The following is a 26,598-nucleotide window of genomic DNA, read 5'->3' as shown; positions in this document are numbered from 1 at the left end:
AAAAACAACAGCAAACCACAAGTACATTTTTGAACTGAATAGGTTGATGGGATGAAAGTAAAAGTGTCAGTCCTACATAGGCAAAAAAAAAGTTTTCTTTCTTGAAAAAAATGTATGAATGTAATTTACTTCCTTAGCATGAATTCGTCACCCTTAAAGAAATGATGTAAACGTGTTTTCTGCTAAAATATATATTTTCTTTGCCTTATGATAGCAGAAGCATAGTTCGTTTCCATGCAACAATAAAAGCACAGAAGCTGTGGATTAACAAGTTGCTTGTATATACAAGAGATTACAAACAGTTTGAACACATAAGAGATCTATATAGAGCTATAGATGGCAAAACAAAAGCATTTGGTTGCTATGGTGAAAGTAAAAGTTAAAAAAATTATTTGGAAATACTGATTTTTTTTTATTTTTTATAACTTGTATTTTATTGAGAAATGCATGTGTAGTATACAATACAGAATATGGAGTACAGGCATTAGTACATATATTAGTAGTTCTTGAAAATTGCACAAAGGCATTCACAAAGGAATCGCACTGCTTTTCGAGCCCTACACAGCTGTGCTATTTGGGGTGAAATAAACCAAATCTAAGGGAGGGGAAAAAAAAAGGGGGGAGGGGAGGGAGGTGTAGTAGGGAAGGGAGCGGACGCCGCCCCCGCCTGATTTGGTCCTGAGACAGCCCTTGTTATATGACTCTAACATCGTGTCATCTGTGTGACTAGGTGTCTGTGTGGCCTTCCACTCCCAAAGGAGAACGCACCACATACTATCAAAGCCAAATTGTGTTACGCTCAACCCCGGGGCTGATTTTTTTTTTAAGTGCTTATTACCGACACGTAAAGATGCAGTTTCCAATGCGCGTTTACTTAAAAAAAAAAAATAAAAAAAAAAAAAAAGATTTATTCACCATGCTACACTACAGTTTTTAAAATTGTATTTTATGCCTGAAAAAAAAATAACCCAAAACCCAATTTAACATGGCTGCAAAGTACTTCTAGCTTTGTGACATCACTTGATGTCACAGACCCAGATCTACAGAGTTCTATTATTGACGTGGTGAGGCGCTAACCTAGGTTAATGACTTGGTAAGCGTTAAAGTGTATCTTTAAAGCTCACGAACGTTATGTTAAGTCCTGTTTTGCGTTAAGTGTAACGGCCATTCGTGCCGAGATGAAAAAGAGGCGTTTCCCCCTAACGATTCATATCCACAGATGTTAGTTAGGACACAGCTAAACGTGCCTACTCCCATCCGGACCCTGAAATGTGGAAAGGAGAGAGAGATGAGAGAGATGAGAGAGATGAGAGAGATGAGAGAGATGAGAGAGACGAGAGAGACAGACGGAGGAGGAGAGATGAAAATGATATTCAAATGTCTTAAATGAGCATATATCCCAGGAGTGTTCATTTTTCCTCACGGGTGTCTCCTAATGTGTTGTAAAAACGAGTGTTAGAGGGGGTACAGTATGTCTCACTTGGTACTTTACAAAAATAGGCTGGTCTGTCCCGGAAAACATATTCCAGGGGCTGGATGGGCATAACACCACCTTTAATGCCAGACATGTTATTTAAAGCAAACGCAAGGTTATGCTAACTTTACATGGCGTTAAGCCTGTGCTAATGACATATACTACAGCTGTTGTTTTTGCATATAATTAGCTTTGTGAATATGCGTTAAACTCTGGGAACATAACGGCAGATAATGATTTTGATAATGGTTCCTTCTGAGTCCTGGGTTGATGAACCGCTGTGGATCTGGACCAAAGAGCCTTATTATAGAGGACCAAGATGAGATAAGGCTATTTGAAGTTTGCATAGAAAGCAGCTCCCTGTGTCTTGGTAGGGTAGCGCAGGGGTGCGCAAACTGGGAGCGCATGATTTTCTGAGGGGAGGGGTGCAGTGGTTACAGAGGTCATGCGCTCTCCCCCAACGCATTTAAATTAAATGCTGGGGGACCGCGCGAAGCATCTGTAACAAACTTACCTTGCCTTCCAGCGACGCATCGTCATGGTAACCCGGCGTCCAATGAAGCTGCGGGGTGACGTTGCCATGGCGACATGACATCACGTGACCCGCAGCATCATTTGATGCCAGAGCCGAGAGGGGGGAGGAGCGCGAGCTGGGGAGCAGAGCAGGGGGGAAACTATGTCCACCCCTGGGATAGACTAATCTACTAGAGGCTTTGGGGGGAAAAATAAGGGTCATATTCACTAAAGGGTGCTAAACTTTAGCATTACTTAACTCCCATTTAAATGAAAAGGAGTTTATATTTGCTAAAGCTTAGCACCCTTTAGTGAATATGTGAATAGTGAAAAATATTTAGAATATATTTTCGAGTGCTGCATAAGGTTTGTAGAACTTTTTTGCTATGTTTACATAAATACTTAATTAAATACAATATTTTAGATGTCACCCATTAGATACGCACACGCACACATATACACACGCACACATATACACACGCACACATATACACACATACATACTTTTGATCTAATTTTATGTTTACCAACCAGTTTTTGGCCCAGGAGTTGGAGGGTTAGAGTGCCAGGTCTGAGGGGGGGTCTCTGAGTTTACAGAAGGTGGAGGAGCTATAAGGCTGTAAAATAAAAGCAATAGTGCAGTCAGGACAGTGTTTTTGATGGCTAGTTGCCGGCATTGTCATAATAAATTCAGCTCAATGTGACAGCTAAAACTGTTTTTAATTAGCACATCATTAATTTAAATCATTTAATTAACACATACACACCGCCTCCAGAGTTACTGCACTAGTTACAGCATCCTCAAGAAAGACTCAGCAGATCTCTCTCGTGTCTATGGATTCTCCACAAAACAATCAGTGGGTGTCATATTGGCTACTGTGGCAAATGGTTCATACTGTACAAAGAAGAAGACTAAGGCCTCGTCCAGGGTTCCGGCGGGCGTGCTGAGGCTCAGGGAAAGCGGGTGCTTTCCCTGGCCTTAAACAGCGCGCCGTCAGGGGGTGTGTCGGGGGCGGGCCAGTGACGTCACGGAGCTGGTTCGCCCTCATTGGGGACGAACCGCTCACGTGACCGGCCCTGCGCTCCGGCAAGCGCGTGATTTTAAAAATTACCTAAGACCTACGCTTCCGCGCGCATGCGGAAGCGTAGGCGAGCTCCTACTAAAGCTGCTCTCATTGCGGCTGTAAGGGCTCACAGGTAAGTGCAAGCGCGCCTCAGCACGGCTCAGCGCGTAAGCGCTGACCATGCCCGAGGTTTAAGTCCCATCCCTGCTGATTAGGTTATGGATGGAAATTATGTTGCAAGCACGTGTGGAGAAACGTGTGACCAGACCCAGCCTTACTTCATGCTCAGCCACTGACTGAGACACCTGTGCTGAAGCAGGGATATTCTTAAAACCTGACCTGTTGGTGGCCTTTGAGGACTGGAGTTGGCTACCCCTGGGATAGAGAATAGTAGGATAAAGATCATCAGGAATCCCAGCTAGACCCTTGTAGGAACCCGGGAAGACGTAATATCCCAGAAGCTGCTATCTAAAGCAGGTAAGGTTTTCAGGATATCCCAGCTTCAGCATAGGTGGCTCAGAGACTTTGACTGAGCCTCTGATTGAGCCACCTGTGCTGAAGCAGTGATATCCTGAAAACCTGACCTGTTGTAGGGCCTTGAGGACTGACGTTGAGCACCCCTGATCTAATGGAATCCTAGAAGAACTGGCATAATCACAAAGCTCCTTGTCCAAAGAAACGGGATAGTAACAGGGCTCCGCAGAGGTAGGTTCTTACAGAATAGCGCTTTGACACCAATCCTGATATCTGTCAAGCTATGCCTTCTCTGAATGAGGTCCCTGATCTATCAGAGGGTGAATCTTTTCCCCGCAATGCATACATTTTTTATTACCTGCTCTGTAATTGTTATTTTATTATTTCTTTAATAAATGTTCACGTGTTTTTGCAAAAGTCCACTGGGCCTATTTTTTCCTCACAGCTTTCATAGACACCCGTCCATTGCAACTGCTCAAGAGCAAAGCTCCCCTGACACGCTGAACAAGTATTTTTATAGATAACTTGAATGTGGCCGGGATCAGAGGGGTTACACATAATAATACAATAAACTTTAATATTGTGATTACATTTATAGTCTGAATTTACTAGCAACATAGAATGTGCTCATTTGGCAAAGTATCCCGGTGGGTTAACCTGTGTAAACAACAGCATTATATTTATCAAAAAATGTCTAACTAAAAGCATTTGGACATTTTGAATACGTTTTGTGCAGTTGGAAAATTAAACTGCTGGAAAATGAAAGTGACAATAGGTCACACACTGAGTGGTATTAAACAGTTCTTGCATGCTAAACAGTGCCTACTTATCTGCTTCTTTAGGTATCACTTTCCTTCCATTAACTTCAGTAGGTACTGTATGTTCCAGTACAGCATAAACTTTTCCATGCAAGTAAATACAAACACAGCAGACACAAAGCATGCCAAAGGCATAAAGTATGTCAAAATAGGTTAAACATTACCTCTCTACTGAATATTCACCAACAGACATCTACAAGGGGGAAAAAAACCATACAATGCATGCCGTTAATGTGACGGAAAGGTTTATAATTGGGCTAATTCATTGTTCTATTGGTTTTAATGGGAATAACAGACAATTAATATGCAAGCAAAAATAAATACGTGAATTCCAATATGAAGGATTGTTAAAGCCTGGAAATAATATACGACTAGGCTTTTTGTAGTAAGCCAAGTTTATTCCTATAGAAAAATATTTCCTGTCTTCAATTCATTTACACTTTTTTTTTTTTAATGATGATCAGTTGTTGATATTGATTTCCAATTGCGTAGTAAATTAGACTGAAAAGAGACATATGTTGATGTTAATCCTATTTCTATAGTTTCAGTTCTCTTGGCCCAGAGATGGGCAAACAAAAAATCCCAGTGAAACATCTGCAAATGATCTCATTTGGGTGGTGTCAAGGTAAAGAACAAGTTAGAAATCAGGGGTCGCAGTACTGAACTTTGAGGCACTCTGCATACAACTGTAACCCAATCAGGGGTGTAGCAAAGACCGGGGGCCCATGCTCTTGGGGGCCTGCTCTCACACCCCCCCCCCCCCCAGCATCCTGCTCTCACCCCCCCTCCCCCCAGCATCCTGCTCTGCCCCCCCACCCCATCTCTCTTTTCAGAAAGGCGGGGGGAGATGGTATGCGGCGGAGGGCCCCAGCGTTAAAGAGAGAATTAGGCACCTTCTATAGTGCCAGGTGCGCGATACACCGTGCGCGCGATACGCCGTGCGCGCGATACACCGGGCGCGCGCGATACACCGGGCGCGCGATACGCCGGGCGCGCGATACGCCGGGCGCGCGCGATACGCCGGGCGCGCGATACACCGGGCGCGCGCGATACACCGGGCTGCGCGCGATACGCCGGGCGCGCGCGATACGCCGGGCGCGCGATACGCCGGGCGCGCGATACACCGGGCGCGCGCGATACACCGGGCGCGCGTGATACACCGGGCGCGCGATACACCGGGCGCGCGCGATACGCCGGGCGCGCGATACGCCGGGCGCGCGCGATACGCCGGGCGCGCGATACGCCGGGCGCGCGATACACCGTGCGCGCGCGATACGCCGGGTGCGCGCCATAAACTGGGCGCGCGATACACCGGGCGCGCGCCATAAACTGGGCGCGCGATACGCCGGGCGCGCGCCATAAACTGGGCGCGCGATACACCGGTCGCGCGATACACCGGTCGCGCGATACACCGGGCGCGCGATACACCGGGCGCGCGATACACCGGGCGCGCGATACACCAGGCGCGCAATACACCGGGCGCGCGCACAATTTTAGTTGGCTGACGTTAGTCAGCCTTTCTATAATGGCGCCGCGCACGGTAGGGAGCGGGGAGCCGACAAACAGCGGCGAAGATGGGGGAAAACTTCTTTTCGCGCCGCTACCGGCGCTGAGTGTGTGTGTGTGTGAGTGTGAGTGTGAGTGTGAGTGTGAGTGTGTGTGTGTGTGTGTGTGTGTGTCTGCACAAATGTAATAAATATTCCATATTTACCAATGTTTTTTTTTTTAATAAATAATAAATTACACATACACACACACCCATACATACATACACATACATACACACATACACATACACACAAACACTGTACCTTCACAGCTCTCACAGTATACATACAAAAAGCATGTGGCACGTGCACGCGCGGCCGCATGCAGTATAGAACGGGCCTAAGCCGGCAGAGGAATCAGCAGCTATTACAGAGGGAGAGCAGGACAGCAGGGGAGGGCCACGCTCTAGCAGCAGATACCAGAAGTAAGAAAGACTTCTGGGTCAGACCACTGAGTGCTCTCCTTCCCTGCTGTCCTGCTCTCCCTCTGTAACAGCTGCTGATTCCTCTGCCGGATTATCCTCTGTTTAATGCCAGACCACCCGCAAGTAGTGGGGGAGAAAGGGGAGGATAATGTTGGGGGGGGGGGGAGAGGTGATGGTGGTGGGGGGGGAGAGGTGATGGTGGTGGGGGGGAGAGAGGTGATGGTGGGGGGGAGGGAGGTGACAATGGAGGGGGAGAGGTGACTGTGGGGTGGGGGGGGGGAGAGGTGACTGTGGGGTGGGGGGGGGGAGAGAGGTGCTGGTGGGGTGGGGAGAGGGGTGATGATGTGGGGGATGAGGGGGAGAGATGGGGAGACGGAGAGATGATTATTAGTATGGGGAGGGGGAGAGATTATGATGAGGGATGATGAGGGATGATGAGTAGGAGGGATGAGGAAAGTGAGGATGGGAGGGAGGTGATGGTGGGGGGGGGAAGAGAGGTGATGGTGGAGGGGGGAGGGAGGTGACAATGGAGGGGGAGAGAGGTCACTGTGGGGTGGAGAGAGGTGCTGGTGGGGTGGGGAGAGAGGTGGTGGTGGGGTGGGGAGAGGAGTGGTGGTGGGGTGGGGAGAGGAGTGGTGGTGGGGTGGGGAGAGGAGTGCTGGTGGGGTGGGGAGAGGGGTGCTGGTGGGGTGGGGAGAGGGGTGCTGGTGGGTGGGAGAGAGGTGATGATGTGGGGGATGAGGGGGAGAGATGAGGAGACGGAGAGATGATTATTATGATGGGGAGGGGGAGAGATTATGATGAGGGATGATGAGGAGGAGGGATGATGAAAGTGAGGATGGGAGGGAGAAAAAAAATTGTTAATATTAATGGGGCCCTGAAATATTTTTTGCCCGGGGGCCCGCGAATGCCTAGCTACGCCACTGAAACCAATCTCATTATGTTCAAGACTAAGGTGGATTCTATTCACCAAGACTTCCCCTCTGTATCCTCCTCACATTCTACACCTCCTCCTAACTCTCCTCCTGCCTTCCTTGACTCCTTTTCCTCTGTCACAGAGGAGGACATGTTGCTGCTGATCCCTTCTCCCTCTACCACCTACCCTCTTGACCCCATTCCCTCCCATCTCCTCAAACCTCTTGCTCCTACTCTAATCGCTACACGTACCCATTTTTTCAACTCCTCCCTCAACTCTGGTACCTTTCCCGCCTACTTCAAGCATACAACAGTCATACCTTTACTCAAAAACAGAAAGCTTGACCCTACCTGTCTCTCTAATTATCACCCAGTTTCCCTCCTGCTTTTTGCCTCTAAACTCCTTGAATGCCTTGTATTCTCTCGCTTGCTCTACTTTCTCACCACCTACTCTCTCCTAAACCATCTACAATCTGGCGTCCACACTGCTCACGTCTCTAAAACAGCCCTCACAAAAATAACTAATGACATCCATGCTGCAAAAGACAAAGGTCATTAGACTTTGCTCATTTTACTTTACCTCTGCAGCCTTTGATACTGTGGACCAGCCTCTTCTATTTCACATTCTCCATACTCTTGGTATCTGTAACAGAGCTCTATCCTGGATTTCCTCTTATCTCTCCCATCCGTCAATCTCTCTGTGGGGGTACCCCAGGGCTCTGCCCTAGGACCTCTTCTCTTTTCTCTCTACAAACTCTCTCCAGGTGATTTTATCACATTTCTAGGGTTCAAATATCACCTCAATGCTGATGACACACACATTTACCTTTCTACCCTTGACCTCACACCTGCTGTACAGACTAAAGTCTCTGGATGACTTGCTGCTATATCAACCTGGATGACCCTCGGCCAACTCAAACTTAACATGTCTTACTTCCATTCAAACCTGGCCCTACTGCCCCTTCCTACATTACTGTTGGCAGTACTATCATACACCCAGTATCACAAGTACGCAGCCTAGGTGTCACACTTGACTCTACCCTCACATTCTCAGCTAACATTCGAAATGTAGCTAAAACCTGTAGTTTTTTCCTCTGCAATATTACAAAGATATACTTTTCTACATGTCCTTCTATTACTAAAATGCTAACGCAAGCCCTCATTCTCTGGACTATTGTAACCTTCTACTATCCGGCCTTCCTGCCTCTCCCCTGTCTCCCTTACAATCTATCCTAAACGCTGCTGCTATTATCACGTTACTCTCTCCTAAACCTGTCTCAGCATCTCTCCTGCTGAAATCCCTCTCCTGGCTTCTAATTAAACTCTGTATCACTTACAAAGTTCTCCTCCTCATTTTTAAGGCTATACCCTCTTCTGCGTCTCCTTACATCTCGGCCCGAATTTCTCGCGATACACCTGCCTGACTCTTGTGTTCTGCTCAAGGATGTCTTCTGTAGATCCCTTTTCTATCTAAAGCCCTCTCCCACCTAAAACCTTTCTCATTCACTGCCCCACACCTCTGGAATGTCCTTCCCCTTAATATCTGAAGGGCACCCTCTCTCCACCTTTAAGACATCTAAAAACACACCTATTTAATGAAGCATATGTATAGGTCTGCTGACTGATGCTATACATCTCAGATACGCTGACCTGGACCCCTTGCAGATGCACTGACCATAACACCCTCCTACTGTCTCTGTAAGTTCTCCCTAATTACCACTTAGATTGAAAGCTCTTTGCAGCAGAGACCCACCTTCTTTTTGATACTGTCATGTCTGAAGCGCTTATTCCCATTGTTTTATATTATTATGTTATGTGTATTACTGCTGTGAACCGCTATGTACATAAATTGCACTATATAAATAAAATATATATACATACATATGTACATGCTCCATTTATAACAACTGTCTGCTTCATATCCTTCGATCAGTTCTCACTCTCGGTATAAATATTTGCAGACCAGGTACCTTTTTGTTGTTCATTAACCTTTTGTGTGTCACCATATCAAAAGCTTTTGCAGAATCTAAATAGATGATATCCATAGCATTGTATTGATTAATATTCCTATTTATTTCCTCAATTGAATACTATTAGTTTGACATAACACATCCCTCATGAATCTATGCTGACTATAACTAATGGTTTATTATCCAAAAGGTATTCCTGAATATTATCCCTTAATAACCATTCAAATCATTTCTCTACTATTAATATTAGGCTTACAGGTCTGCAATTCCCTGGTTGGGATCTAGCTCCCTTTTTAAATAAAAGGCATCGCATCTGCTTACTGCCAATCTTGTGGCACTGAACATGTGACAATGTAGTCCATAAATGATAAATATAAAGTTTGGATATAAATATAAAGTTTGGAAATAAATATAAAGTTTGGAAATAAAGTATCACAAACAGATCTGTTGCTGTATTCCAAACAGCAGACTGCCTATTGCTCTGAAAGATGTAACAATAACGTGTTACACTTAGTAATATAATGTTACATATCATCTGCAGCATTTCACAGACTGCAGCACAAAGTTAGAAGGCGGCCATTTCCTTAGGCACACAATCCGGAATTTTACAGCTTTATAACAGGAGCACCAGATTGCCAGTTTAGGTAAGAATGTAGAATTATACATTGGCACATGCTTTACATATACAGAGAAGAAAAAAAAGGGGGAATGTAGAATTGCTGCTTTTACACCTTTTGCTTCCTCCTCATCACTAATAATGTGTTTGTCTATTTCACCCTGAAATGGTTCTATATTTTATTTAGTAATACTTTAATAAACTTAAGGAGCTTATTTTGATTGATTTGACTTTCCATTGCAACCTTCTTTTTATTTGCAATATTTGCTAATCCGATTGCCCTTTTGCAACTCGTGTTACATACTGTACTTTATAATTCTGATAAGACGCCTCTGCTCCTTCTGATTTAAACAATCTAAATGCCTGCCACTTCCTTTGTATTTCTTCCCCTACCTGTTTATTTGCCACATTGCCTTGGATCTGCTTCTATTACATGAATTACCCAAGCGTATACACTGATAAGTGTACTCATCCAACAATGATTTAAAGACAGTTCATTTATCTTCTGAATGTTCTTTGGCAAGAACTTCAGCCCAAGTTATTTCTTGTAGAATCTTCCTTAGTCGAGTAAAATCTGCTTTTCGAAAATTAAGCGTCTTTGTTGATCTCGTATAATCCTGTTTATTGTGAATTAGACCATATTCTGATCACTACTTCTCAAACGTTTCCTCACTTTAATACTGATTAGTACTTCTGCATTGTTTATTAATATTACACCCAGTATTGCTTCCTCCTTTACTATTTTACATATTAAAATGGACAAGGTACAATTTTAAATGCCTGTGAAATTGTTGCTAGCTACTTAGTAGGTACAATTTAAAAAAATAAAATAAAACTTTTTGCTTTTTTCCTAATGTGATTAGTAGAGTGCAAAAGAGTCCACACAAGTGCTAAGCGTTAGTGTCATGGAACAGGAATACCCCTGTATGCACTTCTGTCTCACCCCCCCCCCTCCCCCCTTGTCCTTGCAGCCCTGCTTGTCAGCCTGCTTAGTGGCAGCTGTATGTGTTTGGTTCTGCACACAAACACAGTGCCAGTTCCCCTCTTCCCAGCAGTATGCTGCATTAAGATGCAACATTTCTGTTACATGTTGCAGCTTCCCCAGACACTCCTGTGAGTTGTCATGGCAGCCCCAGCTTTCCCCTCAAATGGGCTGGTCTGCTTCTCCCCCTCTGTTCTGCCCACAGATGGTTTGTCCCCATACCATTTTATTACCCAGTATGTATCACCACCTTCTTTCCACCATTTTCCCTGGACTTGTGAGTACCCTGCAGTAATCCCTGTAATGGTGATGAAGAAGTATCTTTTCACATCCCTTGATCACTGAGCACATACAGAGACACCTACACCTCTACACAAGAGACTGTACCTTATCCTGTTTTCCCTCAATAAAACTAAGAAAAGAAACAGATCTTGTCGTGCTTAGGAAAGAGGGCGAGTTGGCACTATCTGAGCTAAGTCATCCCCACGTGACCCTCTGGCTTCCAGAATAGTTAGCACGTATCAGTTCTTATTTATGTATTTCACTTTTTTTTCTAATACACTATAAAGTACAAGAGCATCTACTCATATGAACAGGAATAAAGGTGTGCTAAAGCTTAGCATCCCTTTGTGGATCTGGGACAAAATGTTTGATGGGATGAATATTGATTCTTACCCTTCTTTGCTCCATCAGCTGTTTGATTTCCCCTTGTAATTCACTTATCTGCTCCTCTGACCTTTTCTGCACTTCATAGCTCCGTTGTTGTTCCTACCAGAAACCGATTTAGAAAGGAAAGCACAACGCGTTTGGGAAAAACACCATGAAACATTTGGGCATTGCCTGGCAGAAAAGCAAGGCCTTTATTTATTCGGTGCCAAACCTGCATGAGTTGGTTTTCAAGGCGAGCTTTCTGAGCTTCAAATCTTCTCTTAGTGTCTTCAAGAAGTCTGTTCAGCCTGGCCACCTCTTGCCTACGGTAGGTTAGACATACTGTACCATGAATAGAGCATTTTATCAGTCTTTACATAAAAGCTTTCTGGCAATATTGCACAGCGCCTCACTACACATTGTCATTTATTTAAATTCAATTTGAAATGATTTAAGTTCATTCAACCTCTCAGAATGGTTTTTATGGTTTGCCCGCCACACATACCACAATCAGATTGATGATAACAGTATCAGATAAGTTGGATCACAGCCATACCATATAGGAATTGTTTGTAAAAGTGGCTGGGTTTTATTTATTAAATCAGACACCACTTACTGATATCAAAGCTTTCTAAATAGCTTCTTAATTTATGACCTCCAGGCAAGGACTGCTGCTTGCTCCTTTGATCTAAACAAGTGTTTCCATTAATTATTTATTTATTTATAAAATATTTTACCAGGAAGTAATACATTGAGAGTTACCTCTCGTTTTCAAGTATGTCCTGGGCACAGAGTAAAACAAATAATACATGGTTACAAGTAGAGTTACATAAATTAACAGGGTATACATTATATACAAGACTTTGCGTGCACAGTTAAAGAAAATATATATTATGAGTGTATGAAACAGTTACAGACCAGGTTAAAATGTGAGACAGCCTTAGATTTGAAACTAAACTGGTGGTGGATGTGAGAGTCTCTGGTAGGTTGTTCCAGTTTTGGGGTGCACGATAGGAGGAGGAACGTCCGGATAATTTGTTGAGCCTTGGGACCATGAACAGTCTTTTGGAGTCTGATCTCAGGTGATAAGTGCTGCAAGTGGTAGGGGTGAGGAGCTTGTTCAGGTAGCTGGGTAGCTTGCCCATGAAGAATTTAAAGGCAAGACAGGAAAGGTGAACTTTGCGCCTAGACTCGAGTGATGACCAATCTAGTTCTTTGAGCATTTCGCAGTTATGTGTGTTGTAGTTGCATTGGAGAACAAAACGACAAATTGAATTGTAGATGGTGTCAAGTTTGCTGAGGTGGGTTTTAGGTGCCGAGCCATATACTATGTCTCCATAGTCAATAATTGGCATTAGCATCTGCTGTGCAATACGCTTTCTGACCAGGAGACTTAGGGAGGATTTGTTCCTGTAAAGTACCCCTAGTTTGGCATAGGTCTTGGTTGTCAGGGTATCAATGTGCATCCCGAATGTTAAGTGGGAGTCAAACCATAAGCCCAGGTATTTAAAACTAGTGACAGGTGTTAGAGTGGTGTTAGCGTTGGTTCTAATCAGGAGCTCAGTCACTGGAAGCTTTACAAATTTAGTCTTGTCAGTGTTTAAAAACAGTTTGTTTTGGGAAATCCAGTTTTCGAGTCTCAAAAAGTCAGACTGGAGTATGTGTTGAAGGTCAGAGAGGCTATGGCTGTGTGCATATAGGATTGTGTCATCTGCATACATGTGTATTGAGGTTCCTTACAAGCTGTGGGAAGATCATTAATGAACACTGAGAAGAGTAGGGGCCCCAGAACAGAGCCTTGCGGGACACCACAGGTGATATCCAGGGGGTTGGAGTTAGAGCCCGAGATGGACACATGTTGGGATCTTCCTGATAGGTAGGACTGAAACCAGTTTAAAGCATGCTTCCCTATTCCAGAGCTCTGGAGTTTGTTAAGCAGGATAGCATGATCAACTGTGTCAAAAGCCTTTGCAAAATCTAGGAATACTGCACCAGTGAGTTGTCCCCGTTCCATTCCACACTGGATTTCATTGCAAACTTTTAGCAGGGTAGTTACGGTGGAGTGTTTGGGACGAAAGCCAGATTGGAATTGGCTAGGGAAATTTGTCTTGGTATAGAAATCGCTTAATTGGGAGTGGACACATTTTTCCATGACTTTGGATAGAATTGGGAGAAGTGAGATTGGCCTGTGGTTTGAGACAGTGTTTTTGTCCCCACTTTTGAAGATTGGGACAACTCTGGCAGTTTTCCAGGTCTTAGGGATATGGCCTGCAGACAGGATAGAGTTGACTATGGACGCAATTGGTTTGGCAATGGCTGGGGCACCAAGTCGTAGGAACCTAGATTGTAGAAAGTCGGGTCCACATTGGCTGCTTAGTTTTAGTTTGAGGAGAGCTTGTATAATCTCCTCTTCAGATACTGGGCCAAATTGAAAATTGTGGGCAGTGTTGGGAGGGGGTGGGACTATAGGGGTACTCCCAGGATGAGATTCAGGTTTGTGGTTTGGGCTGCGTTTCGCTAATAAGTTAGTGGCACACCCCACAAAGTAATCATTGAATGCATTTGCAATGTCAGTGGGGTTTGTCAGAGTAATATCCCCCTTAGTGATATTACTTGGTTGTTGATGGTTAGGAGGCTGGAATATATTGTTGATAACCTTCCAGAAGTTAGCTGGGTTTGATGTATTTTGGTGGAGATTGTCAGAGTAATATTGTGCTTTTGCATGCCTTGTTTGCCTTGTGCACATGTTCCGCATGCATCTGTAGTGATTGAGATCCTTGGTAGTGCTAGTTACTTTGTAGCTTTTCCACAAGGCATCCCTGAACTGGTAGAGTGCTATAAGGTCAGGTGTAACCCATGGAAGGTGGGCCCCCCGTACCCTTATTTTGCGTAGTGGAGCATGGGTATTGCAGAGTTTTAAGAACTCAGATTGGAAATAGTCGAGCGCAGAATCAGGGTCGGGAATTAAATCGATTCTGTGCCATGGTTGGTTGGTAAGGTCATCCAGAAACTGTTGTGGGTTAAAGTTTTTAAATGTTCTAGTGAGAAGAACTTTAGGGCTTGAATGGGGCGGTTTAATTTTCCTATCACAGTACACTATTGCATGGTCACTGAAAATATCAGGAAGGATTCCAGAGGATTGGATTCTGCTGGGGTTTGAGGAGAGAATCCAGTCTAGCAAGGAATGGTTATGCGATTTCAGGTTTATCCGTGTGGGTTGGGAAATGAGTTGCGATAGGTTAAGTGACTTGAGTTGTATCTGGATTTTGTGGTTTTTAGGGTCAAGCCAATTGAAGTTGAAATCCCCAAGAACTAGCAGCTCACTCTTCTCATTCAGAGAGGAAATGGAGCCAAGAAATTGGGTGATATCAGTCAGGGATTGTAGAGGGGCTTTAGGGGGGCGGTAGATGCCAGCAAGCAAGATGGGCTTAGAATAGGGGAGGCAGATTTTGCCAACTAGAATTTCAAAAGAGGGTGGGCTTGGTGGGCAATTTAACAGTGTAAATTGTAATGTGTCTGCAATATAAAATAACACCCCTCCTCCTCTCTTTGACCTATCTCTCCTAAAAATGGAGTATCCCTGAATGGCGATATTTGCATCAGGAGTTTTAGGTGATAGCCATGTTTCTGTAAGAACGATGGCTTTGGGTTTATGCATAAGGCACCATGCCCTTAGTTCGTCCAGTTTGGGCAGCAGGCTCCGGATGTTTATATGGGCGACAGATAGCCCTTTTTGGAATTTTAAGGTGGAATTCTCAGGGGCATGGGACAGAGCTGAAATGGGAGGACCTGGGTTAGGTTCAATATCACCTGCTAAAGAGAGTAATAGTATGAGTAGAAATTTGGATAGTTGTTTGCAACTTGTAAATTTGTGGTGTTTGCCATTTGAGTGAGCAGTGGTTGGTGTGCTGGTTTTTAGATAATAAAATAAAATTTAATAAAAACGCACATCACACAACTTGCTTTATCAGTATTGACATAGCTCTTTATCTGGATTCTGCCTAAATAACAATTGGTGTTAAATTCAGTGATTCATTTCTAATTTACAGGTTTGCAAAGTGGTGTTTTATATGGCTTTACCCGCTTTTTATTTTTAACTTTAGAAGGGTGAATTATCAGAAACTAATGTGCGGCATAACCTATTAAAAATTGCCACTGCCATAAATTCGCTTTGGTCCTAGGAGAAATGTTACCCTCGAGTACTGGATGGTCCATTACTACAAACACTGGCGTGTTTTCCTTTTTGTAATATTCATCCCACTGTTCCTTTAAGATCTGACGCCCTCCCCTGCATGTTTTATATCTTATCAATAGAAAATATATTTTATTCCACCTTTTCTGCTCCTCTTCTATAAGTCGCTGCATCTTTTCTTCCTTTTCACGTCTCTCAGCAGTTTGTTTCTTAAGCATCTCTCGTTCCTCTCTGCAAATTCCACACATTTTAAGGGGCATTAAGACAACAACACTGCCATGTATAGATTTAGACTCATTGAGCAAAAGTTTTACAGTGACATATTACAACCAAACGAGAATCATGTGCTCTAGAAAATACAGCCGCTTCTTCATCTTCTTCTAAAAAGGTAAACGTTGCCATCTTTAAAATAAAATAAACTTCTAAAATAAAATCTTTCCTTATATGTTGTCCGACTTGTTGATTTCAATGGAAGGATTTGAAGAAAAAATAATGCATACATTATGGATTTCTGGTGGTTCAATGTAAAATCGATTCCCTCCTATCCAGTTACTCCACACTCTCTACTGTATTTGTAATGAATACAATTATGCAACAATTATAAAAAAAAAAAGTAGTATTTTAATCTATACAGTGTGTACAACAATAATTTTCAGGCTAAAGCCTGTGATTGTGGGGTCAGCCGTAGGCCTTTCCCACAATTACTTTAAATATCATCCTACTACTCATCCCACTCTGCAAGCAATCCTGTGCTATGTGTATTTGTAGTTGTAGTCTTTAGTCTAGTCTAAATTAAATTAACTTACACTAACACTTAGCATGACAAGACCCTGTTGAAAAAACCATCTGTGTTAATATGCCTCACATGTGCTAATTAAGCTGGTTGGGCTCAAATAAATTCTGTCAGGTGACTTATTAGGCCTTTATAAGAGCAACCAGAGCTGTGAAAAGCAGCCCAGGATTCAAAGTGGCCCAGTTTTAAGTGGCATGGACGAGTTTAACAGGGAGTTCAACAGGGGGGAAACAAGGGGACTACAGAACACCTACGGACCCTCAATCCTGGATGTGAACTACGCTGGAAAGGTGGACATTTTCTATCCCAGACCACACATCTCAGCACTAAACTACTGCTGCCATGATGCTGCTACTATTTATATTCGCTCTGACCTCGCTTCTTTTCAAAATACACATTTCTTTCTACCAGCCCCATGTCTCCAACTCTATTCATATATCTCCATCTTCTTTACCCCTCAATAAAAAACACCCACACAAATCCTCTATTCACACCCTCTATCTACTCCTTCCTGCTGCTGGGGATCTCCCCTAAGCCTGAAGCCAGACATACACACACACCTGTTCTTACCTACGCCTCCCTGCCATCTCTTCCCCTTTAAATGGTCTTAACTTTTTCATTTAACACCCATCTACAGCACTTATTCCCTCACCTGCTGTCTCTGTAAGTTTCCCCTCTAACCTCTTAGATTGTAAGCTCTTCGGGGCAGGGATTTCCTTTCCCATTGTCTGATTTTTGCTGCACTTATTGTATTTTTAAAATTCCCTGTACTGTATTCTTTGTGAAGCGCTGAGTACACTTTTGGCGCTATATAAATAAAGACATACAATACAATACAATTTCCCACAGGGGGCAGCTGTTGTGTTACCCTGGCCATTCTTCAAATTTTGCATTATTCCCTTTGCACCTGTTAAGAATTTAATTAAGAGTGTTCTAAATGCTTATAAAGGAGGATCCCCTCAATTACACTCCCACCTTGAGTCCAGTACAAAGGGCTTATGCCACCTCAAAGCAATGGGAGATACGTACTGTATGTGTATACCAGGTGCAAAACCAGGCAAAAGTGGAACATATAAACAGCAACAGGTTTATCAATGCAAAAAATACAATTGCCTTCAACCAGATTTTTTTTATGTTGGTGCAGACTTTTGCACTAATATTGCACTAATATTGCAGTTGGGAGACTTTGATACATATTGCCATTTCAGTGTTTCTGGCATTATTATTAAAATTTGTTTCTTTTTTGTGTACACTGATCACATCATTATAATGATTTGCTATTGAGCATTCTTTGGATGTGATTAGTGTTCGTTGCAGGTTATGTCTAATATCTGTTATTGCCAGATTTCAGCCCAGATCCACAAAAGGGTGCTAGGCCTGAGCACGCCTTTATTCCTACTTACGTGAAGGGTTGTAAAGGCGTGCTAAAACTTAGAACCCTTTTGAGGATCTGGGACCTAGTTTTCCTGTTGAGACTGCATTCTTTGCACACAGTTACTGCCTGCAGGGAAAATGATTTACCTCGCTTGTCTTCTGTCCTGGGGTCTAGTTCTTGGAGGGGCTGAAGCTTTGGAAAGATGACTCGATTGCGGGTCGGCTTAAAAGAAAAGTACACATTTAAAACTGTGGTTCTCAAACCTTTATTCAGACCAGGTTTCTGAGTCAAGCACCCAACAGTTTATACACAGGCACGTTATGTGACTTCACCTGTGTACAAGTGCACTGGCTACTCCTCAAACCTGATGTGGTCCTTGAGGAGAATCACTGCTTTAAAGAGATTATTATTAGATATATTTAGTCCAGCAAGTACCATGGTACTTAGCACTCCTGTTCTGAGTACCGCTTCTATCTATTCCCAATCTTCACTTACTTGCAGACTATATTTTTTAAACAATCCCTTCCAAGCATTTCCTTTAAAAATAACCTAGGAAATAAAAGTACTTAAAAAAAATATATATAGAACATATTGTTTTGTTGTTATTGCTCCTTAAACTAGTGGTGCTCAACTCGTCGTCAAGAAACAGGTCAGGTTTTCAGGATATCCCAGCTTCAGCACAGGTGATTCAATCAGACCGTGTTTCAGCACAGGTGGTTCGACTGAGCCTCTGATTGAGCCACCTGTGCCGAAGCAGGGATATCCGGCAAACCTGACCTGGTGGGGGTGGGGGTGGGGGTGGGGGGGAGGGAGGGGCTTGAGGACTGGAGTTGAGCTCCCCTACCTTAGAAGATAACAATTTCACTGATTCAGTCCAGTTGTAATTCTCCAAGTCACCATTTCCCACAAGACTGTAGGACAAATGATAACCACAATGTGAGACACAGAGAGACACAGAGACTCCTAATAGCATATCTCTCAGGTGTGCTCTTTTATGAGCACATGTGACCCTCTATGTGTTGGTTTGGGAGGATATATATAGCACTTGAGTCTTTAGTGAAATAGGTCTCTTTCTCCCACATCAGGGGTCCCTCCACCATGAAGAAGACCTCCTACATCTGCTCACCTTGTGTTGGATCATGGACTGGAAAGTGGCTGCTTCCATCTTTGTTCAATATACTGAAGAGTTCAGTGTAAAAATACTTGCTAATGATGACTTGAAACTCTTGAACGGATAGAGTAGGCCCTTTTGTCTTAATCATTGTTTCAACTTCACTGTGCTGGACCAAAAAATATTACAATATTAATCAGGGGTGTAAAATGAAGCACAACGTTTACTACATGGGTGCAAGAGAATATGCTGCCAGAGGTTTAGTGTGCAAAATTCTTCAGTTGATTGGTCTATTGGCTTACCTGTCACTTATACTCTGTGCTTATTTTTTGGGGTGGATAGGGGTTATAGAAGGTGTAATGTTTCTTGTCATTGAAGCAATATTTTATATGATATTTTATGTTAACCTGTAATTGGAAATATAATTGCAGAAACTGTCTTTTCAGATACAGTTGAACTAGCTTTTCCAAATTGGTTATTATAAATGGAAAAACAATTGTAACATGATTGTTAGATATCCCTTTTTATTTGTAATTTATTTTATGTATGATTGGGGAAAGACCGGTGCTACATTGATTATTTCTGATGGTAAAGAATGTGGCTAGTTTCAATTGTAGATTGCAATAGATAATATTACAAGGAGGTTATTTGCAGTAAAGAGGTGTGGCTAACTCTAAAGTTAGATTTAGGGATAGATGATGACCGATGGCTGTCTTGGGGTATCTGCGAAGGCTTTGTCATAGATTTTCAATGTTAGACATGGTTAATTTCCATATCTGTAAGATGCTATTATGCCAGATAGACAAAGTTATGGATCCATCTAGAAAGACACATTTGATACCAAATTCAGTCATAATACTTAGAATAGAATGCTGACTAAGGAGTTTTCTTTGTATAATAAGAGACAGATTGGTTAGCTAAGTCAGAAAAAGGGATGTCATCTAGAGAAGAAGGAAGCAACAAAAACAAGTTACCATCTTTGAAAAGCACATGACATATTTGATGTGAACTACCATATATCTGCTATATACAAGTAATAGCTTCAAGCAATAAATGTGATTTTTGTGTGCTAAACCAGATGTGAAACAAGGAAAAAAAGACACAGCACTACTTCCATGCAGGGTGAAAACAGATCAAAAATGAGAGCGTTCCCAAAGTGGAGAAAAATGAACTAATTTAATGGATCATAAAAAGCATACACAGGCAGGAGGCACACACCTACGCGTTTCAAGCCTTAGCTCTTTTAGCACTTGAGTTGATTTCATGTTTGATTTGATGTGAGATTTGATCCATTTCCATACAGTCCGATACCTAAGGGGTACACCAGCAAAGGATTTCATAACCTCTGTGCTGATTAAGCTACTTGCCTATGTGTTATGAGCATTACACAATATTTTTGTGATATAAACCAGATGTGGAATTATTATATCTAGGTAAGATATAATATATTGAAGACAATTCAACAATGATAAAGAATGCGCGTCTCTGGAATTTTATACCTAATAAGAGCAGTGGCCAGCATAGTCCAAGTCCCTTATTATGCTGTGAGGATGTATTTTCCGTGCTGGAATAAGTTCAAGTCCCGTCCATTTGAATGGAGTTGATCTTTAGCACTGGCAAAACATGTTCACAGAATAGTTAGTAGGCACTTAAGACACTGTAATATGTTCTATAAACAAATGTACTAGACAGCACTCGTAATAAGAATGAGAATCTAATGGGGTGGTGCTCAAGGGAACAAGGAGGACCCTAATTCTTCCCAGTACACATAGACCCAAAACAAATGTTCCCGGCACTCAAAATGATACAGCTAAGGCAATAGGATCAGCCAAAAGTATTTAATAGTATACATAAGATACGCAACAAAAAGCTAGATGGTGACTGCTGATGTCTGAATGAAAAGGATGCACAAAAAATAGCTAAAGAAATCTAGACAAGCTAAAACAGGGAGAGAAACAGGGAAGGGAGGGAAGGATGGGAAAGGGAAAGGGAGGGGGGAAACAAGGACAAGGGAGAGGAAAGTCCAGGGCAAGGGGGGCAACAAACATTTCGGGGTATGAAAACCCCTTCTTCAGGCCCGTTCCCAGGGAGACCGTAGTCCCCTGGTACTTCCCTATACCCTGCGACTCAATTCCCTGAGGCAAGGAATGTCAGACCAATGAATACCGAGGTCAGAGCACAAAGCAACAACTATAGGCTAATGCAGATGCTGCAGTGATAACTGGCAAAGAGGAGCTCTGGACAAGGCAACAACTAAAGGCTAATGCAGATACTACAGTAATAACTGGCAAAGAGGAGCTCTAGAGGCATGTAGTCTCCTGCACAGGGAAGTCGAAAAATGCTACCAGCACGATAAGAGTACTGAGGGATAAAGCCCAGCTGCAACACTATTCACGTCCGTCCACACAGCCCAGCAGATGCCCCTGACGAAGTGACCTAGTGTCATGAAACACGTAGGGTGGTTTTACACGTTGGACTGATCACTTGTTTGGATTTGGTCTAGGTTCATGTTGGTTTATTTGCCTTCATCTACCAGCATTCAAGGTTTCAATAACTTTGGAGGCATTTTACACTATAGCGCTATACGCGCAGTGTTTATCAGGACATTTAAGTCACGACGCATGCGCAACGTGTCATCCGATGGCGACGGCACCAGCGGGTCTGAAATCGCTCCAGCGGGATGTGCGGCGGTAGCACATGAGGTCTGCAACGCTCTGTGATGTCCCTCCACTGATCCCAATTCGGATTTCCTTTGCAGCTGTTGCTGCTACTTGCTGTTGTCACTGTGCACATTTCGTGAGTAGGATTTCAGTTTTAGACCCTCCGGAAGTGATCCCGTCAGTGTATTTTTTATGGTTGATTGTTATCGCTTTAATCCTTTTTTCATTAAATGTATCAGTTTTTATTGTAGCTATTTTGTATTGTTTATATGTGTTGTATGTTGTCAGTGATTGTTTGTTTTATCAGTAAGTTTTCCAGTGTTGCACTATGATTTGTCTCTTTTATCCCCACATGTCATGAGACACCAAGCAAGCCAATTTTGGATTTCACTTGGATTGTGAGGGCTGGACTATCAGTGGTCAATCACTCAGGTGATATAAACTTCATCTAGGCGCCGTTATATTGTGTTTTCTGTTAATGGACAACTGAGATACTTATCCTGTATTTGTATTTACACTATATTGGTCCAGGTGAAGGCAAACAAAAAACCCAAGTGAAACACCCTCCAATGCTGTCTCATAAGGGAACAAATACATTCCTTCATGACTCCAGTAATGGAAATTAGATTTCTCTCTGGGCCAACATCTTTCCTATATTTAGTTACTTGGTATATTCCTGTATACGCTATTTCTAAAACAAATGTCCACATTTTCTTACAACTATCTATTGTATCTGCCATCACAGTCCATGGGTAGTAAATTCCACATTTTCTCTGTCCTTTCTGTAAAGAACCCTTTGCTTTGCCTCTTGTGAAATCTCCTTTCCTCCAACCTTAAGGGACGATCCTGAGTCATTTGTACTGGACTCCTTGGGATTAAGACTGTAGTTCCCTTGAAAGTTGAATATATTTGTAGATAGTTATCATATCCGTTTTTAGAGGCCTATTTCTTTTCTAATGTAAACACATGTAGTTTAGCTAGCCTTTTTTCCTTCCACCACGGGGAGAGTCACCTGTGCTCAAAAAGGAGCACACCTGAGAGATATGCTATTAGGAGTCATTACAATATACTTTGCATATCCTCTCTCGTCGTCAGCAAAGATGGAGACTTTTCTCTCAATGCCAACATCAAAGTCATTAATACACAAGTTAAAAAGTAGGGGTCCCAGTACCGATCCTCGAGGTTCTCCCCTTACAACTTTAACCCAACCTGAAAAGATTCCATTTATTATAACTCTGTTGTCTATAGTCCAACCAGTTGCAATCCAGATACAAATATTTTTAGCCAGACCAATTTCCTTTATTTTTTTTCCAGTAACCTCTTGTCGGGCACCGTATCAAAAGCCTTGGCAAAATCTCAGTAGATCACATCAACAATTCTTATTTACCTCCTCAAAGAAACGAATAAGTTTAATTTGGCATGATCTGTCCTTCATAAATTCATGCGGACTATCACTGATAATTATTTTATCCAATAAGTATTCCTGAATATTATTTATTAATATTATTTATTAATAAACATTCAAATAGCTTCCCCACTATTAATGTGAGGTTTACAGGCCTGTAATTGCCCGATTGTGATCTCGCTCCCCTTTCAAATGTAAGCACTACATCTGCGTTAGACCAATCTTGTGGTACGGAGCCTGCGGAAACGGAGTCCTTGAATATTAATCCTTTATGGTGCCCTAAGACGTAGCCACTATGTTATGGGGTCTGGCACTCCAGGGGCCCCATGACGTTGTCGCTAGTCATGGCCTTTTACTGCTCATTTCCCAGGGAAGATCTGGTTCTGCGCGAAGTGATCTGAAACGCAGGGAAACAGAAGAGGACTCGTGCTCTTCCGTTTCTGGATTAGGCGACTCCGCGGTCACGTGATTGTTCTGAGGAGCGGTCACGTGATTGTTCTGAGGAGCGGTCACGTGATTGTTCTGAGGAGCGGTCACGTGATTGTTCTGAGGAGCGGTCACGGGATTGTTCTGAGGAGCGGTCACGGGATTGTTCTGAGGAGCGGTCACGTGACTGCTCTGAGGAGCGGTCACGTGATTGCTCTGAGGAGCGGTCACGGGATTGTTCTGAGGAGCGGTCACGGGATTGTTCTGAGGAGCGGTCACGGGATTGTTCTGAGGAGCGGTCACGGGATTGTTCTGAGGAGCGGTCACGTGATTGTTCTGAGGAGCGGTCACGTGATTGTTCTGAGGAGCGGTCACGGGATTGTTCTGAGGAGCGGTCACGGGATTGTTCTGAGGAGCGGTCACGGGATTGTTCTGAGGAGCGGTCACGTGATTGTTGTGATTAGCGGTCACGTGATTGTTCTGAGGAGCGGTCACGGGATTGTTCTGAGGAGCGGTCACGGGATTGTTCTGAGGAGCGGTCACGGGATTGTTCTGAGGAGCGGTCACATGATTGTTCTGAGGAGCGGTCACGGGATTGTTCTGAGGAGCGGTCACGTGATTGTTCTGAGGAGCGGTCACGTGATTGTTCTGAGGAGCGGTCACGGGATTGTTCTGAGGAGCGGTCACGGGATTGTTCTGAGGAGCGGTCACGGGATTGTTCTGAGGAGCGGTCACGTGATTGTTCTGAGGAGCGGTCACGTGATTGTTCTGAGGAGCGGTCACGTGATTGTTCTGAGGAGCGGTCACGTGATTGTTCTGAGGAGCGGTCACGGGATTGTTCTGAGGAGCGGTCACGGGATTGTTCTGAGGAGCGGTCACGGGATTGTTCTGAGGAGCGGTCACGTGATTGCTCTGAGGAGCGGTCACGTGATTGCTCTGAGGAGCGGTCACGTGATTGCTCTGAGGAGCGGTCACGGGATTGCTCTGAGGAGCGGTCACGGGATTGCTCTGAGGAGCGGTCACGTGATTGCTCTGAGGAGCGGTCACATGATTGCGATCTGCCTGGAGGGGCAAGTGCAACCTGGTGGTGCGGCCTCTCTGGCACCCAAAGGGTTAAGTAAATGGTTGAATGTCCACTACTGATTGCAAACAGCTATTCTGCTTTTAGTTAATACTTCTAATTGTACCAATAACGCTGTACTACTGTATGTACATTGATGCACTTAACAATAGTATTGTCTAGCAATAAAGTGCCATATTTTATTTATGATCATTTCAAATGTCTTCATATTTTCGGGGGTCTTATTGGTGTGTGACTATTCATGCAACAGGACAACATACCCAAGTTAAAAAGCAGATCATTTTATTGCACATTCAAGCCTTTTGACAATATTTTCTACCTACTTGTTTCATATTTTTTTCAAAAAATGTCCCCTTCATTTATATTCTGCTCACGTCAGTCATCTTTTGGGGTCGGTTTACTATACAACACATTTGAAGGCAATGCATTGGAATTCATTCCTAAGACTAAAAATAGGGGAGGTTGACAGCACTCAATAAGCAAGATATAGAAAAACGGCAAAAAGACAATTAAATCAGTGATTATTTACTGTACGTAAGGTAAGTGATGTACAAAGTTGACGCAATTTTTTGTGATAATTATCTGAGCTGAGACCTTGAAAACACATATATTTAATCCACTACGTGACTATTTCTGACTGCATCAGCATTGCAGGTTTTTGTCATGAGACAAGGGAAGTAGCATTAGGATTAGACTGGTGGGAATGGGCCTGAAGCTGGGGTTCATTCCCCGAAACGCTGACCCTTTCTGTAATTCCACTGAGATTTGTATTGCTCCTTTAAATTCTTTTTGTTCCTTCACTGCCCTTATTTAGCTCTTGTTTATTTGCTCTGTATAATAAGCATCAATCTCAAATTGATCATCCATACGTCAGATAAGTATATTATGTTTTGATATACTGTCTGTACAGTGTTCTCTATAAGCTAGTGTCAGTATTGTTTTATGTAAAGTGTATTTGCACTTTGTACATTATTTACCTTATCTACAGTAAATAATCGCTGATTTAATTATGTAATTTCGATGTTTTTCTATATCTTGCTTATTGAGTGCTAGGAACCTCCCCTTTTATTTGTTACCATTATTTTTGAGGGAGTAAGGGTCCCTTTATTGTTCCTGTCGCACCTTTCCCGCAACTGTTGTGTTATACCATATATCCCTAGCTGTGCTGTCTGCACCATATACTTTCGGTATCATTCCTAACACTGTTACCGCCTCAGTCACTCACGTCATATGGCACAGCATTGATGTGACTGGTTTACTTAAGGAATTGGCGTTAGTTCTCCTCATAACCATCGTACACGTTTCTAAATTCTATGGAACTTGTCACCTATAAGTCAATATAATTCAATCAAACTAAATACTTTAATACTATCTTACTGTGGTGGCGGTGAATATTAAGACTGTATTTCACCAGTATTTATTTTACAATTAATATTTATTATTGATAAATCGGGTGGTCTTTGTCTCTCAGGTTCAACCGCCCTGATCATCTGCTCTGTTTTATGGAAAATCTGATGAAGTTACTTTTTGGACCAAAATGTTGGTCTTCTGACACAATAAATAGGTAAGAAAGAAACAGATCGGGTTTAGGTTTAAGCTGATCTTACCAATATTATATGACACTTACTGAGAGGCAGCCGCGGAGATGATCTTGAAGTAATATAAGAAAGGCCAAGCTGATGGCGGGAAGGCAGTTATAAGCTGGTTGATCAAGTCCTATGATGTACTGGTCCCATACATACAATAAAGTGCTCATGTTCAGATAACCTGGAGTGAGAAGATGTATGACCTTAAGAGTGTAAACAGTTCGGCCAGTGATAATATTCACACAAAGGGCTTAGCCTGCGGTAACATTTACTCATGTGTCCTCTATAGCGAGACAATGATGTGCTCAGGAGTAGGGGAAGGCGGTAATACAGGTATATGGGATTGCAGGTACCTGATTTTAACCCAAGGTCTATGACATATGTAGTCCATTCCTTAGTGACATTTTAACTGCTTCTCACTATTTTAAGCTTGTTTACAAGTAAAGATTGAGTCAAATTTGTGTCCAAGATTGAGTCTAAATTAGATTTATTTACATTAGAAAAGAGGCATCTAAGAGGGGAT

General features: G+C 42.9%; 1 protein-coding gene across 4 annotated transcripts in view; it reads right to left on the bottom strand.

The window, feature by feature from the left end:
- Positions 1-26,598, bottom strand: part of LOC142491499 (uncharacterized) — a 56,204-nt gene that overhangs the window by 10,095 nt on the left and 19,511 nt on the right. For all 4 annotated transcript variants that reach the window (XR_012800414.1, XM_075594161.1, XM_075594163.1 and 1 more), the window contains exons 9-16: positions 26,117-26,256; positions 18,933-19,086; positions 17,953-18,028; positions 15,780-15,869; positions 11,679-11,769; positions 11,474-11,566; positions 4,508-4,536; positions 2,519-2,604 (exon numbers count right to left, since the gene is read on the bottom strand). Coding sequence is in view for 3 of the 4 variants with exons in the window: in XM_075594161.1 (XP_075450276.1) it covers positions 2,519-2,604; positions 4,508-4,536; positions 11,474-11,566; positions 11,679-11,769; positions 15,780-15,869; positions 17,953-18,028; positions 18,933-19,086; positions 26,117-26,256 (759 nt within the window). In the remaining variant the exon portion in view is untranslated. The remainder of the gene's footprint in view (positions 1-2,518; positions 2,605-4,507; positions 4,537-11,473; positions 11,567-11,678; positions 11,770-15,779; positions 15,870-17,952; positions 18,029-18,932; positions 19,087-26,116; positions 26,257-26,598) is intronic.

The sequence above is a fragment of the Ascaphus truei genome, chromosome 3 (assembly GCF_040206685.1).
Source record: "Ascaphus truei isolate aAscTru1 chromosome 3, aAscTru1.hap1, whole genome shotgun sequence".
Classification (NCBI taxonomy): Eukaryota; Metazoa; Chordata; class Amphibia; order Anura; family Ascaphidae; genus Ascaphus; species Ascaphus truei.
This window is presented reverse-complemented; position numbering and strand designations above follow the sequence as displayed.